At 40.9% G+C, this 17,311-nt stretch overlaps 1 protein-coding gene across 1 annotated transcript; it reads left to right on the top strand.

Moving 5' to 3' along the window:
* The first annotated feature begins 5,415 nt into the window (after positions 1 to 5,415).
* Positions 5,416 to 16,855, top strand: LOC135057902 (proton channel OTOP2-like). Its single transcript, XM_063963619.1, has 6 exons — positions 5,416 to 5,866; positions 10,826 to 10,962; positions 11,059 to 11,117; positions 11,774 to 11,913; positions 11,996 to 12,840; positions 15,786 to 16,855. Exons 1-6 carry the CDS (start codon positions 5,416 to 5,418, stop codon positions 15,954 to 15,956), a joined length of 1,803 nt encoding a protein of 600 aa, XP_063819689.1. The 3' UTR covers positions 15,957 to 16,855.
* The last annotated feature ends 456 nt before the right edge of the window (positions 16,856 to 17,311 follow it).

Raw genomic sequence — 17,311 nt, 5'->3', positions numbered from 1 at the left:
CACACTGTATGCCTCAATCTAGTGCCTCACCCCAACCCCAGTACTTACCTTCCGGATGCGGCGGCATTCTGACTGTCGGGATCCTGCTGTCGGTATTGTGACTGCTGGGATCCCGATCGCATCCCATACATGTGTACACATGTGTACATGTGATAGGGAATATAGATTGTAAGCTCCACTGGGGAGGGACTGATGTGAATGGGCAAATATTCTCTGTAAAGCGCTGCGGAATATGTGTGCGCTATATAAATAACTGGTAATAAATAAATAACTAAATACATATATACATGCATAATGATATATGGGGGTCATTCCGACCTGATTGCATGCTAGCTAGTTTTTGCAGTGCTGCAAACGGATAGTCGCCATCTATGGGGGAGTGTATTTTCGCTTTGCAAGTGTGCGAACGCTTGTGCAGTTTCTGAGTAGCTCTGAACTTACTCAGCCCTTTCAATCACATCAGCCTGTCCGGTCCCGGAATTGACGTCAGACACCCGCCCTGCAAACGCTTGGACACGCCTGCGTTTTTCCAACCACTCCCTGAAAACGGTCAGTTGACAACCATAAACGCACTCTTCCTGTCAATCTTCTTGAGATCGGCTGTGCGAATGGATTTTTCGTTATATCCATCGCCCAGCACTGATCCGCTTTGTACCCGTACGACGCGCCTGCGCATTGCGGTGCAGTTTTGCCGAGTTTTGACCTGATCGCAGCGCTGCAAAAAATAGCTAGCGTGCGATCAGGTCGGAATGACCCCCTATGTGTCTTTGTTTATGTATATAGTCTACACACACATACTGTAGATGTGTATGTGTCTATTTGGTTTTGCAGATCTGGTCTATTATGATGGTTTTATGTTTCACACATCGAGATTTTGCTTTAGCAATGCAGAGGGTTTACTATAAGGTTAGATAAAGAAAATCTTCCTAAAAGTTATGCTGTTGGACCGTTGGGATTGTTGACAAGAAAATGTGTTCATAGTTCCATAATAGTCCATAGGGGTGGAGGGTTAATTCCTCCAGTGTAAATAAAATAATGAAACAAGCTCTTTGGTTGGTGGCATTGGGTTTTTGCATATTCGCCTATTTTAGTCATTGACCCTTAGCACATTTTAACAAGGTATTGTCATTGTTTGAAACACATACTTCAAAATAACTGAATACAAACAGTTTAAATTACTTTTAACCACTTAACTTACATTTTTTTCCCTCAAAACTGCGTAGAAATATATATTTTTAATTTAATAAAGTTTCAAAAGTATTTTTAAAGATATATTTCAATATTTTATTGGAAAAATATATACCTAGGAGGTGTATTGCACCCCACCCCCATCAGATATATCACCCCTAGTGGCATAAGACCGCCTGAATTATCAATCCCACACCCCTTGGTCATAACAGATACCCTGGCAGACCCCAACCCTCTCCTCTGCTGTCGATGGACCCAAGGAAAGTATCCCCCCCCCCCCCTCCGTGAGTCACTATATTTTTTTTATATAAACCCCCCTTCCTAAAACATATTTGTTATGGAGCAGCATAACCCCCGTAGTGCCACATGACACCCCCAATTTCCAGCCCCCCCTCCCCCCCGCACACATTATAACTCCTCCCTCTAACCTTTATGCCGATAGCGCAGCAGCATCACTTCTAGGGGGCTGCTGCGGCAGGAAGTCCCGGTTTCCTCCACAACAGAAGGGGACACAATATGGCTTGCTGGACATATGTGATGTGACCTGGCCAGGTAACACACTTCTGGCTGCGTTCGCTTCACTTTCCAGGCAAGTGGTTAATGCCCCAGGTACCTACATATTAAAAACATATTTTATCTGTGATAGATATTTTATTCATTGTCACTTACAACCACAATTGATTCATATTTTATCACTGGGGCAGCTCAGTAATACTAGAGGCCGGGAGACACCCATCTGCACTGATAAAAGTTACTTATCTCTTTGCTGGGCACTGCATGAAAGACAAGATCAACAAGACCTGCAAGTGTGTGTTTTTCCTTCTACAGTGCAAATAATGTACCTTTAATCCCATTAACTTGTATTTGCAGTACACATACAATATATACAGATATCAGCATTGCTGGCTCAGATGTGATAGAAAGACAAAATTGAATGTAACTGGTGCTTATAAACAAAATTTGTACAAAAACGTTTTCTTCTGATTGGTCAACATTTAAAAAAATGATTGTCACAATGGCCTCATTCAGGTCCGGACAGTCCTGCGTCCCATACCTGCGAAGTACCAATGTTCTGTACATTGCACATGCGTAGGACTCATTCTGCACATGCGCATACAAATCCTGCAACGCAGGTCGGCATCAGACTGTTAGTGATTGACAGTCTGATGCCGTGTGAGGGCGGCGAGGGGGCAGCGATGGCCTCCATTTGTGAAAACAGAGGCATGTCACCACTATTTGGTTGGAGGGAAGAGGCCAGGATTTCAGTCATTGGACGGAGATTTTCTGACCTCTTACAAGGTTCTGCGATGGGCGGCTTGCGCACCCCATGGCAGCCTCATGCCGCCCTATGGTGTCGCAGTGATCTGATGCTGAATCCTAGGACATAGCGCAGAGCAATACAGCAGCAGGAGGCGTCTACTACTGCAGCAGTAAGCTTGGGTATGATAGCATTACATGCTGCTGGATCACTCCCAAGACAAACACATTATTATCCTTTCACTGACTTGTTATGATAGTCTAGTCACTTCCTTACTGGCACAAGTATATATTTCTTAATTATCTATTTAAATGTAATGTGTAATCTCTAAAAGTTACTTCCTCACCCTACTTAAATATACTGTAAAGTTACCAGCCCTGTTAAAGTATCTATCCAGTACAATAGTAAAACATTGATAATCACTTCCTGATTGGCACAAATATATATTTCTTAATAGTCTATTTATATAAAAAGTGTAATCTGTAAAAGTAGCTTACTCTTCCTCCTCCTCCTCCCCCTCAATACCATAGAATTACCAACCCTCTTACATTATCTATCCAGTTAGTACCATAAAACAACTTTGATATGGCAAGAACTTGCAGTGCATACTGATCCTTCCCTAGGTGTAACTCAGCCTGCAGATCTTTCTCTCAGGTAGGAAATGTATCAAATTTTGGAGAGCGATAAAGGGAAGAAATTGCTCATAGCAACCAACCAACCAACTAACTAACTCCTAAATGCCATTTTTTCAAACACAGCATATCTATCTCCAAGATGTGATAAATCATCCCTTATATATATATATATATATATATATATAACTTTATCTAGAGTACTTTCGTCGGGGGTTATCTCTTACTTTCTATGATGAATCTACTATCTCTACATATATATATATATATATATATATATATATATGTATATATATATATATATATATATATATATATATATATGTATATGTATACATATCATCTATATTTTATATACAGTATAAAGCATTTTTGATATTTTATTTTTTTATTCGCTTTCTATGGCTACTAGCCCCTATGGCAGTGTTTGGTGTGGTAACTGTGGTAAATGGGGAAGAAAAATGGAAACTGATTAGAATATCTTTTTAGTCCATCCTTCTGTTGTCTTATTTCGAAGTGTCAGTTGCACATGATAAATTACACAGTGGGTGGAAGACCAGTACATCAGCTTGCTTAACTTACCGATGTGTACCCAGCACGACATCGCTGGCGTTGGGACCCGGCATGTGACAAGTGCATACACAGTTGCCGATGCCGAGTTTGACCGAAATTGTGGAGGGAGCCACGTGACATGCTGCATCCTGACAGGCTGCATATATTGTGTATCATGGGTACACACTGGACTAGACGATGTACCCGATATGTCACTCCGATGCACAGGATAGGGTGACATATTGTCTAGTGTGTACCTAGCTTAAGATCATAAAACATCTTCACTACTTCAGTACAAATGTGTAACATAGGTAGAAATACAAAAAGCATGTTTTGTAAGCTGTGAATATACTGTATATGTCCCAATTTTCCCTGTAGAGTTCTGTTTTCCCCCCATTTGGAGATGGTATTATGTACTGTAGTTCTGCGCAGATATGAATTGATACATCTTTGTGTATGTATTAGTCCTATTCAGAACTTGGCCGAATTTGTCTTTCTGTGAAATAGGACCATTGAGGACAGGAACTGGGAGGTGACAATGCGATCACACGTAATCACCCTGACTTATGGGATTGTTACCAGCATTTACCAAATGTCCAATACGATTTTCAGTAGGGTGTACGGTGATGGGAAGCCTGTTCCATACGTATACTGTATATCTTGCACCTAGTCTGGGGCTGATGCAAGTGTCAATACTAATAATGATGGTTGCATAAATTCAAGGGACGGCCCGGGTCTCACTCTCCACTTGCACATTCACTGACCCCCACATTGGTTGAACGTATGCTTATACAATATTAGCATGAAGTAGTAGCACAAGCTGTTGCCGCAACTACAGCCACTTTGTGTGCGACTCAGAATCAGCAGTTTAGATAATAATGCTCCATTTATCTAGAATTTAGATTACTGATGTAACCAGATTACTATTGGTTTTCCTGTTAGAAATCAAGAAGGGACAATAGAAAACCAGAGAACAATAGTGGGTTGTATTATTATTATTATTATTATTATTATTATGATGTAGATGCAGATATAAATAGAAACTGTCCCATCTATATGGTTGCTCATGATGTTGGCTGCTGAAAGTGGTACAAGTTGTGTTTCACTTTCCATGGTATGATGTCATGTGATCATAGTTATGGGCCAATAAAAATGATACAGTATTCCTCTTTGTTGAAGTATACCTGAAGTATTTTTTTTCACTCTGAATCATTTGGTCTGAAGTTATCAAGCATGTTCTATGTCAGTTGGCATAGTCTGAGTGATACATAACATGGGAGGGAAAAGACCCTTGCCAACCCCTTATGACAATGTTAAAATCAATCATAAGCCAAAGGTCCCTGAGCTTTTACTATTCATGAAAATGCCACTGATGGTATACCAGGAAATTCTGCTATGACATTCTACGTCTAAAGAGAGCGGAGAGTTCCGACCTGCGACCTTTCTGAATTCTGCAAGGGATTTATTGAACATATTTGCATTTAAATGAGATGACTTGGGCTCTGTTAATTAAAACTGCTACAGCTATTCCCGCAGTGTTAACCCTTTCCAGTCTCCCTTTTTCTGGAACGTGGCAACCAAGGTTTCGCCTATAGGGTGCTGTGAGGTGAAATAAGAGAAACTCACTATTAAGATGGAATTAACCTGATATAAATCGCTTTATAACTGCACAATTAATAACTGAGATATGAAATGCCACGTCAATGGCCAACCCCCAAACACCTGACTTGATAAAGGGATCTAGACTAAGCTTTTTGTTCTTTTTCTAGGACTGGTCTGTGGAAGATGGGCAACATGAAAACAGCCCAACAGGAATTGGAAGTGCCTCACATTGGCCAAAGTCAAGATATACATGTACCTAATACAGTTCATGAAGAGCCAGTGTCCCTGCCTCCTGCTTCAGCAGATGCCACAGTTTTGGCCACTTCCGTTGTTCAGGTGGATGTGCCTACACTAAGTCATGAGCATGCTAACCCAACAGTTCGCTCTGATGTCTGGAAGAAAGGAGGTCGCTTGCTGTCTGCATTACTGGCCATTAATGTTGGTCTGATTGCCTGCGTGCTTGTGAGCAGTGGTTCCTTAGAAGAGGTTACTGTGAAGGATACAGATGTCCTTGCGTTACTAGTCATTCTCATGCTGCTCTCCACTGTCTGGATGATATTCCAATTCTATTTCTCATGCCGAAAAAATGCAGTACTGTACAAAGACTCACACGCAGGACCTGTGTGGCTCCGAGGTAATTAGGCACCAAAGTTGCAAATAACAGAAACTAAAAATAATTAAGGCACACTATAAATACAGACAGACATGGTGTACGTAACACATACAGACTGGCAGGTGGTGCACAGCACAGACATTTATGCATATGAGGTTTACATCAGTGACGGACTGGAGCCTCAAATCGGCCCTGGCCTTGTAAGTGCACACGGAAAAAGGCATGGTCACTGTTAATGGGGGCATGTCATTAGTAACAGGGCATGGCCTTGCAGTACGCCCCATCTCTCTGCATGCCAGACAAGTAAAGCACAGGAAGACGGAACTGCTTGGCCAGTCTTTAAGGTGGCCTGACCGGCCCATTAGGCAATCAGCCCTTCTGGCATTAGCCAGAAGTGATAGATGACCAGTCCGGCCCAGGTTTACACTCAGACAGACACAGGGGTACACAGACATGGACATGAGCTGCACATACTCTGACAGGAATATGAGTGTACAGCACAGACAAGGGGCAGATTGCCCATTTTAGTTTGAGGGCAAGCTTAAGCAAATGGCCCTGACTTTTCTAACAGCTTTCAAGTATAGAAATATTGGTATGACAAAAACTTGTAGTAGGCATGGTTTGTTTAATGTGGGTGTGTTTATATAGCCAATACAGGGTATAAAAAATTATATCAAAGAGAAATACTTAAATGCAGCACCCACTAGAATCATATGACAAAGCAGAGGTCATGTGTACAGTTTGGAGAACATTCTACTAACTAGTATAAATGCAGTGAACATTCTAGTTTCCAAGATACAATATATGGAGCATTCTGATCACTACCATTCAATATAAAGATCATTTTAGTAACACCTATACAAAACAACATTCCAGAGACCAGTTTACAACACAGAGCATTGTGTCATATGGTTTTAACCAGGCTATGTTGCAATCCTCATTTCCATTAGGGAGACATTTTTATTACAAAACACCTTTGAGTTAAGTCAATACTAGAAAGAACCAAATGATCTGTTTACTTTAATCCAGCTAATAAAACTTGTCTGATGGAAGACATACATTCTGGTACAGTTGAAGAAAGCTGATATTATTCATGGGATATACGGATTGACCATTAGATACATAGGGGGTCATTCCGACCCGTTCGCATGCTGCAATTTTTCGCAGCCGTGTGAATGGGTCACAACTGCGTATGCGCGCGGGCGGCAATGCGCAGGCATGTCGTTGCCCGGCGACGGCCATCGCCAGGCAGCGACAAGAACAGCGAGGGAAGCCATCGCAGCAGAGCCCGAAAGAAGATTGACAGCAGGGAGGCGGATCTGGGTGTCAACTGATCGTTTTTTAGGAGTGGTGAGGGAAACGCAGGCGTGTCCAGGCATTTGCAGGGCAGGTGTCTGACGTCAATTCCGGGACCTGACAGGCTGAAGAGGTCGCAGCGGCTGAGTAAGTACAGAGCTACTCAGAAACTGCACAAAACGTTTTTGCCCCGCTCCCCTGCACATGCGATCGCACACTTGCTAAGCTACTATACACTCCCCCATAGGCGGCGTCTATCTGATTGCACGGCCTGCAAAAAGTTGCAGCGTGCGATCAACTCGGAATGACTCCCATAGTGCCTAGGTTCATTAGAAAGAACATGGGTTCTGCTGTTTTGCAGATTTCAGCACTTTATGGTGTGGAAAGCTTACGCAAAAAGAAATTATCTAGGGTACGTTCACACACAATGTTGAACAATAATATAAGACATGGAGACTTCTGGTGTCATTTTTGTAAATACACTTCCACCCTCAAGCTTGTAATAATCAAAAAAACCTGTAGTAATTAATAATTAGACTGCAGATCTCTGGTGATATAATCATACATACTCCCATCCCGCTGTTGCCTGTATTGATAAAAACAAAAAAAACAGACCCCAGAACTCTGGGAGGGGGGGAGAGCTTAGTGGCGGTATTGTGTCCAGCTGAAAAAACAGACAAACGAGAGAGCACTAATCACATCCAAGGTGGATTTTTATTTTTCCAATTCCAATAATTCTGAACTTATTGCCGGCCGGCAGTACATAAACACATATTAAAAAATTACAATATAACCATAAAATCCTAAAAACCAATTAATCACTAATTAAACTCAAAATGATTTAATACATGTGCACATGTAGGTATAACTGCCCCACTTTGTTTGAATTGTTTTCCTTATTCCTCAAGTATCCAGGGCTTAAAATATATTTCCAGTAAACCGGACACTATGTATATAACTTGTGTCCAACAATGTATCAATTATACTCAGATACACTGCTCAGCAGCTTCCCAGCCTCATACTGGAACATATGAATGAGTGTTAACTTTTATAATACTTCTGTCCATAAGTCCGTTAGTCTAATTGATGAAACATGTGTTAGTAATATTAGATAAAGTGCATTCTTGCTCCCAGCTGGTTAATGGTATTAAAGTGATTAATGCAAAGCTGATTTATAAATAATAGTCACTGTGCTGCAGCAATTTGTAAATAGAAATGTAGGTATACCATACATGCGCCTCTGTTTAGTCACGGTGCAGGTGATAATCCTCCTGGCTAATTTCTCACAGATAGCCTTTTATGGAGTGGATTCAACCATATGCTTTAGCCACGGAAAAAAGGCTTTGCCTTCCCGGCCGGTGCTCGTTTTCTCGACCTTATCTGGAGTCCGTGGGCAGATGAATGATCCAGCGTTCCCCTCCTGCAAGGGTGTGATACAGCCGACCAGCTGATATCTTTCCGTCCGCTGTAGTCTGTGGTCTGTAACCGGAGGTATTGACAGACACGTTTCCCCGCCTACTCACAAGCATCGGCGGCTTCCTCAGTGTCATAGATTAGCGCTCTCTCGTTTGTCTGTTTTTTTAGTTTCCATTATAGGGGTAAAAAAACAATTGCCCCTGAGAGAGCAGCTTACATATCTATGTAATCACAGTGCCAGGAATTGTTTTGTTTTTGTGTCCAGCTGGTCTGCGTCACTGGAGAAGAAGACAAGAACCGGAGGAGAGATAAAGTGAAGAAAGACATTAGAGTCGATTTACTAAGCCTTCGAGAGGAATAAAGGGCCTAATTCATGTTTATATGCAGCCTACGCTGCTAATCGCAAGTGTAGCTTCCACACAGGAGAGAAGATAGATGCCCCTAGCAGACTCATTCACAACTGTTTACACATAAGCAGCCTATATGCAATAACAAAGATTAGGAATATTGATTGCTAGGGTAGCCCTATGGCTGTGCAGACTGGCCATGGCAGTAGCAACGCTGCCGCCATGTTTCTCTACATACATGATCATAACTGAAGGCAGATACAGTGGTGTTCAAAAATTTGTAAACACTTCAGAATTTTCTATATTTCTGCTGAAATTTGGTCTGAAAATACCTCAGATTTTCACACAAGTCCTAAAAGTAGATAAAGAACAAAATCAAACAAATGAGACAAAAAATTAGGATGTGCTCTTTTTTCTTTTGAGGAAAATGATCCAATATCACATATCTGTGAGTGGCAAAAGTATGTGAACCTTTGCTTTCAGTATCTGGTATGACCCCCTTGTGCAGCAATAACTGCATGTAAACGTTTCTGGTAATTGTTTACTAGTCCTGAACATCGGCTTAGAGCACAGGTTCTCAAACTCGGTCCTCAGGACCCCACACAGTGCATGTTTTGCAGGTCTCCTCACAGAATCACAAGTGAAATAATTTGCTCCACCTGTGGACCTTTTAAAATGTTTCAGTGAGTAATTAATACACCTGTGATCCTGTTGGGTTACCTGCAAAACATGCACTGTGTGGGGTCCTGAGGACCGAGTTTGAGAACCTTTGGCTTAGAGGAATCTTACCCCATTCCTCCGTACAAAACAGCTTCAACTGTGGTATGTTGGGGAGTTTCCTCCAATGACCTGCTCGCTTCAGGTCCTTCCACAACGTTTCGATTTCATTAAGGTCAGGACGTTGACTTGTGTGCTTTGGGTCATTGTCTTGTTGCAAGAAATATAGAAAATTCTGAAGGTTTCACAAACTTTTAAGCACCACTGTACGCGTCTCAAAAACAGCCATGACATGCTAGCGTTTTTGTCATCATACCCAGTTAACTCCCCCAATGTGAACGCATTGGCACTGTGTACAAACATGAATTAGGCCCAAAGTATCAACCAATCAGTTCCTGTCATTTTTCAAACATAGCCTGTAACATGACAGATAAGAGCTGATTGTCTGGCCCTTTATCTTTCTCCACTTTATCATTCTCCAAGATTTAGTAAATAGATCACAAAGTACCAAATAGCTCCTGTCATTTTAAAACATAACCTGTGAATGACAGAAACTGATTAGTTGGTACTGTATATCTCTCCACCTTATCTCTCTCGAAGTTTTGCTAAATCTAACCCTAGATGTTACACAAGTGAATTACCTACTCCTGTAGTCTCTAGTTGAGCTGTACAAACCATGTGACAGCATTCTGCCCTCTGGTTGGTGGATAGTTCCAGCCATTAACGAATCAGTGTGTAAGTAGTTCTTCAACTACTCTGTTTGGTGAATGTTATGCGCCATTTACCAAATAATGAGCTGGCAGCCTTCTACTGTGTAATTCCACCAAAATTCCTCAAAAACCCTGATCTGACCAGGGTACTGGAAAACAGTTTCAAGCTCTGTCACAGCAGCTTGAAACTCCATTCTCCCCGCAGCTGGACATCATCTCCAAGCACCAGAGAGCTGGCTCTCACTATGCTTTTAGCATGACCCGGGTGGGATAAACGGGATTGTACGTTTACATGGCACTGTTAACAGGGTCCTTCTCGACTTCGACCCTGATAGCTACCAGGGTCGTATTCCCGGGTAACACGATACAGTTTTTTGTTTTTTTTCAACTATTTACTGATTTAGCAGGTAATAAGATTGTTATAAAATAATTTAAAATCATTTATGTAGCTTTTAATTAAGGTCATTAAGGTTACTTTGTTCATCCTCTTTTAGGTGGTCTTGTGTTTTTTGGGATCTGCAGTCTGGTTCTTGATGTATTTAAGATAGGATATTACATAAGCTATATTGATTGTGAGTCACCAATCAAGCTGATTCACCCCATGGTGCAGAGTGCTTTCATCATCCTTCAGGTAAATGTCCCCCTTGTGTGCTACTTTTTGGCTTGCAACTAAAAAACAATCCACACAAAAAAGGAATTGCTTTAATGTTTCATTCATGTTTTTCAGACATATTTTCTATGGGTCTCAAGCAAACACTGCGTACAGATTCACACCAACATTTCCAGGTGAGTGCATCCTCATTAGACAAAACACAGTATACTGTACATCCCCATGTTCAACAGAACCCTCTCACCAAAACTAAAGGGTCCCATACACTACAACGATATGTCTGAGGCTGAAGTCGGAGGCGATTTCCCTTGAACTCTCCCGGGAGCTTCCCGGGAGTGGTTCCATATGATTCCAAACGATTTGGTACATTTTGCATGCGATATATCGTATGCGATCCCAGCCATGCCTGCGGGAACCGACATATCACGAGTGCAGCACTAACGATCTAGGGGAGCCGATCCGACCCTCACAGGAACGCGCATTGGATTGGAAAAACCTCCAAAATGCCCGATTTCACCCGAAATATCAGCCCGAATGCCCGAAATTGTCTGAGATCGGGCATTATCATTCTAGTGTATGGGGCCCTTAACCAAATTAAACTGATTTCCCTTTTATGAACGTGATAGCCATAGGATAAATTATTTCCCAGAAATGATAACTTTGTAACGTAATACCATTTAAAAGAACAATAGTCTTTTTTTCACCAAAGAGACAATTGCAGTGCCTGTAGTTCTTCTGCCACCTAATAGCTAAGGACATTTTCCTCCCATTAAGAATGCAGCTGCGGAATACCTTCTATATTGATATAGTTGTAAATCATTATTCTTTTCAGATACGGCCTTATGTTGGTACTTATAACAAATCTCAGTATTTGGATGGCTGCAGTGACGGATGAGTCTGTCCACCAGACCCGAGACCTGGAGGATGACTTGAATGACCTGACCAGCACAGTTGGGTACCATGATCACAGAGGTATGAAAAATGAATGTCGTAGCAGAATATATGGCATGGCATCTTTTATTTATTTATTAACTCACTTATTACTCTCTTCTAGATTCAGGTGGAGCGCATGGACACACCTGCCGCTGCAGCAATCACTTGTGCCACGTCTTCCAGACAGGATACTATTACCTTTACCCGTTTAACATAGAGTATAGCCTCTTTGCTTCAGCTATGACATATGTCATGTGGAAGAATGTTGGCCGCAAAATGGATGACAACATGCCATCCCACCGCCCTTTTAACCCTTGTTTCTGCTTTCATAGTATCTTTGTGGGCCTTTTTCTGGGAGGAATAGTCCTTCTTGGTGGAATTGCAGCTCTTGTTACATACAAAGTGCATGTCAATATTCAAGATAAAAGCTACCAGGCTCACATTATGTTCTATTCATTCAACATTGTGGTCCTCAGCCTTATGTCCATGGGCTCACTCACTGGCACCATCATTTACAGATTTGACAAGAGAGACATGGATGGACATAAGAACCCGACTCGCACTTTAGATGTGACCCTACTTCTGGGAGCAGCACTGGGACAGTACTGTATCTCTTATTACTCCATAGTAGCAATGGTTGCCACAACTCCTGGGGAGCTGATTAATGCTTTAAATCTGGTTTACTCATTACTCATGATTGTACAGCTTACATTGCAGAATACCTTTATCATTGAAGGGCTACATAGAGAACCATTCAGTGATACACCTCCGGATCCTCATAAAGAACTTGTTTATACAAATGAAGATGTTGCTCCCCCTCTGCAAGAAGGAGCATCCCCAGAATCCACATTACCTGGCACCAATGCAATGGTTAATGAAATGCAAAACACACAAGATCTTCCTTGGAACTTAAAAAGAAGACTTGTTCAGGAGATTTCACTTTTTCTACTGCTGAGTAATATCATAGTAAGTATTGTGATAAATACAATTCATTACATTAAAATAATAATACAGACATTACTATTGGTCATCCAAGATCTCATTCTTGTAGTCCAATTCCGTATGGCAATGACAAATCCACAAAGACAAAAAGACAGTGTTAAATTATCCAGAATAAAATATATATTAAACTTAAACTGCATCTTAATATTTTGGTGTTTTATATATTTTAATTTGTTTCCTGGACTATGTAGCACTGTCTCATTTGTCTTTGTTTATCTAATTATTAGAGATGAGTGGGCTCGGTTTTACTCGGTTCTCAAAACGGCATCTTATTGGCTCACGGATGTCTCTTGTTTTGGATAGCCAATGAGATGCCGTTTTGAGAACCGAGTAAATCTGAATAAAACCAAGTAAAACCCGAACCCGCACATCTCTACTAATTATACAGTATATAGCAGAGGTTCTCAAACTTGGTCCTCAGGACCCCACACAGTGCATGTCTTGCAGGTCTCCTCACAGAATCACAAGTGAAATAATTTGCTCCACCTGTGGACCTTTTTAAATGTGTCAGTGAGTAATTAATACACCTGTGCACTTGCTGGGTTACCTGCAAAACATGCACTGTGTGAGCTCATGAGGACCGAGTTTGAGAACCTATGGTATATAGGGACTTGCAGGGCAGTCACAGCTGCTTTGACTGAATAGAACACAGAATACAAATGCATTTGCACATTTCAAACAATAAGGGGAGATGTACTAATCCTTAGAGAGTGATAAAGTGGGGGTGAGATAAAGTACAAGCCAATCAGCACCTAACTGTCATGTTACATGCTGTGTTTGAAATGACAGGAGCTTATTGGCTGGCACTTTATCTCTCCCCACTGTATCACTGTCCAAGGCTTAGTACATCTGCCCTTAAGTATCTGTTGAACTGGGCAAAAATATAGTTTCCATAAGCTGACATTTAGGATACACATGATGTTCTTAGTGTACATTTTGATCAATGTGTGGATGCCCATCTACCAGGTAACCTTTCAATTGTGAAACCCCAATAACGTTTTAGAATTTTAATGTGGGATTTACCATACTTTGGGTCTCTGAAATACAAGTTACAGTATATTGGTAGGAACTATGCTCTGATAAAAAAACAAAAAACAAAAACTATGGATAGATGGGTGGAGAGCAAAAAGAAGGCAGTCACTAGCAGTCACTAGCTTCAAAGTATACAAAATTCAGGTGCACACTTCAGACGCTAATATGTATGTGTTGAATTCTGCAAATACATATAGATGACACCACTACATTGACATGCTCAACCACTCCCGGTGTCCTTGCCTTGTAAAGTATTCAGTCACATGTAATGGCCGGAACTTTGTAAAAATTAATCTCACAGCATGTCACTTAATCGGTCAACGATTCTTAGGACCTTTTTAATCCTCTTTCGTCATTTTATTGTCGTGACGAAAGAGGATTAAAAAGGTCCTCAGAAACGTTGACTATTAAGTGTCATGCTGCAAGATGTATTTTTTGCAAAGTTCTCCTCTGAGTAAGGCCATTACCTGTGACTGTATGTAGGTATATATATATATATATATACAGTATATATATATATATATATATATATATACATACAGTGTATGTGTATATATATATATATATATATATATATATATAATATAGAAGTCCATCCTCTAATCCACATCCTCTAGAAGGTGCAGGGGCCAGCACACAACCATAAATAGTCCAAAGAGTTTTAATAGAACATAAAAGACAGTGAACACACCATCTCTTCAGCATATAGTATATATAATATGGAAGCAAATATCCATCACTCTCCCATGAATAATTGGGATAACCTGCCCTGGAGCCCTCCAAGAGGATGGGGCAACCCGTCGTCGTCAGGGAAAAATGCTGCAATATATATATATATATATATATATATATATATATATATATAGAGAGAGAGAGATTGAACGGCGGCACTCAGGAAATAAGACACAAACACCGCCACTTGTATAGGCCTATACAAGTGGCTGTGTTTGTGTCTTATTTCCTGAGTGCCGCCGTTCAATCTCTCTCTATATAACAGTGTCAGCTGTATTTGCGGAAGGCAACGGGGACAGCACTTCAAGTAACAGTGAGTGCCGGACTTTGTGCATATTATATATATATATATATATATATAAAAACACTCACTTCTCCAGCGATGCAGAAAAAGTAGACAAGCCAGCACTCATGTATATATATATATATCAAGTCTCTGAGTGCCGCAGGTCATTTGTTCTATTATATATATATATATATATATAAATGCATGGAGGATAGTAGAGGCGCTTCACATGTTTACAAACATATAGAGTTTGATGACTCTTATTACAAGCCCGAACTGCATGCCACTACTACCCTCCATGCTCCAATATATTTTGAGTTGCTTAATCTATCTATCTATCTATCTATCTATCTATCTATCTATATATGTATATGTATGTATTGCATTAGTGTAATGCTCTCACCATACCCGGATTTGGGGTGCAGTATGGTATGTGACCACATTATTTGAATGAAAATCACAAAGGCTCTGCATTCACCATAATATATAATGGTGTTTAGTTCATATATTGTTCAATGCATTTAAGCTTGCAGCTACCGTTAAGGGACCCCTCTTCTTTAGCATACACAAACTTTAACACTAATGTGTTAGCAATTTCCATGTTTATAATTCTGATTGATACAGTAGGACTTGCAGAAAAATGGGGTCCCTTGACGGGGGATCAATATATGTAAACCCCAATGCTTATTATGGTGACTTATTATGGTGAGTACAGAGTCTTTGTGTGATATATGTATATATATATATATATATATATATATATATATCACACAAAGATAAACATATAGATATATTTTATTTTTATCCCCTGTTTGTGACCATTGCGGTTTTCTTAGTTCTTTTACTTCTCTATTCACAGCTTTGGCTCATGCCGGCATTTGGTGCTCGCCCACAGTTAAAGAATAATTTAGAGATGAAATTCTATGGACCCACTGTATGGACCATAATTACCAACATCTGTCTTCCTTTTGGCATCTTCTACCGCATGCATGGAGCTGCCAGTGTTCTTGAAGTATTCAGAATGTCCTAGGATGTTTGGATCTGAGAACACACAGGTTGATATGTGTGAGATACAGAACTGGGACAATGGAGATGACACATGGAGGAGATCATAGAAATCTTGTTGGGGGGACTGGGAAAGACAGAACCTCACTGTACCCCATTCAGATGGGTTAAAAAAAGACACAATTTCACTTAAAACTGTTTATAGAAACATGAATGTATTTAGTATGTTGTGGTTTTGCTGCAAGATCAGAACACCTTTAGCTTGTGTCTGAAATCTCCTGATTTGTGTCCTCTGAACGTGATCTTTATATTGTGCCAACACTACATTTCTACAGATTTCAGTGGATATTTATTGAATAGTTCAGATTCGCAGTAACCGAGAGTACCCAATCAGACTTTGGCTTTCATTGTTTAGATCAGAGTACCCAACCAGTCATTGACTTTCACTGTCTACTTGCCTTTGAGCTAATTGCTAATTCATCCCTATGAGTTATTGCACGTTTGAATTTAGTAAACAACTCCCATTGTGATTTGCATGGCAGCAGGGTAGTTCTTGTCTACATCTAATAAATGGGTGTGCCAGTCCAAAAAACTCACTGACAGACAAGTGCTAGAACAAACCTATAATTACAGGGCCTAAAAAAAGATTTGTTTTTCTAGAGACTCCATGAGTTCAGAAAAAAATACATGTCAGACATGTTTATTTCAAAGTGATTGCTACATAATAACATATTCTTATAGTTTGGCTATGATGTGCTATTGCTCTCTTGATGCTTATGAATCATACTTGACAAAGTACAATCAAAGAGAAATGGAGATGTACAGATAAATAGCTATATAGAAATAACTTATGTACATGTTTTCAACATATACAATAAAGTAAAACTAAAGGCCAGTACACACTAGACGATTCGCTCCAGGATCAATGGGGGTCATCCCGACCCGTTCGCACGCAGCGGTTTGTCGCTGCGGTGCGAACGGGTCCGGAATACACATGCGCATCGGTCGCACTGCACATGCGCGATGTTGCCCGGCGCCGGGTGTCGCCGGGTTACGTCAAGAAGAACGAAGAAAGCGGTCGCAGAGCCGATCGCAAGAAGATTGACAGGAAGAAGGCGGTCCTGGGCGGCACCGAAGCGTTTTCCAGCCGTGTTTGGGGAGTGGATTTGAAAACGCAAGCGTGTCCAGAAGAACGGAGGGCGGATGTCTGATGTCAAAGCCGGCCCCAGCATCGCTGAGATCGTCGCACAGGGTAAGTAGGTACAGGGCTAGTTTTACTTTCATTTTTTTTTAGCTTAGCAGGACTGCAAAAGCGATCGCAGCCCTGCTAAGCTAAAATACACTCCCCCATAGGCGTGGACTAGTTGATCGCATCAGCAG

Source organism: Pseudophryne corroboree, chromosome 3 (assembly GCF_028390025.1).
Source record: "Pseudophryne corroboree isolate aPseCor3 chromosome 3, aPseCor3.hap2, whole genome shotgun sequence".
Taxonomy (NCBI): Eukaryota; Metazoa; Chordata; class Amphibia; order Anura; family Myobatrachidae; genus Pseudophryne; species Pseudophryne corroboree.
The sequence above is the reverse complement of the archived record's forward strand: the minus strand, read 5'-3'. Positions and strand labels throughout refer to the sequence as shown.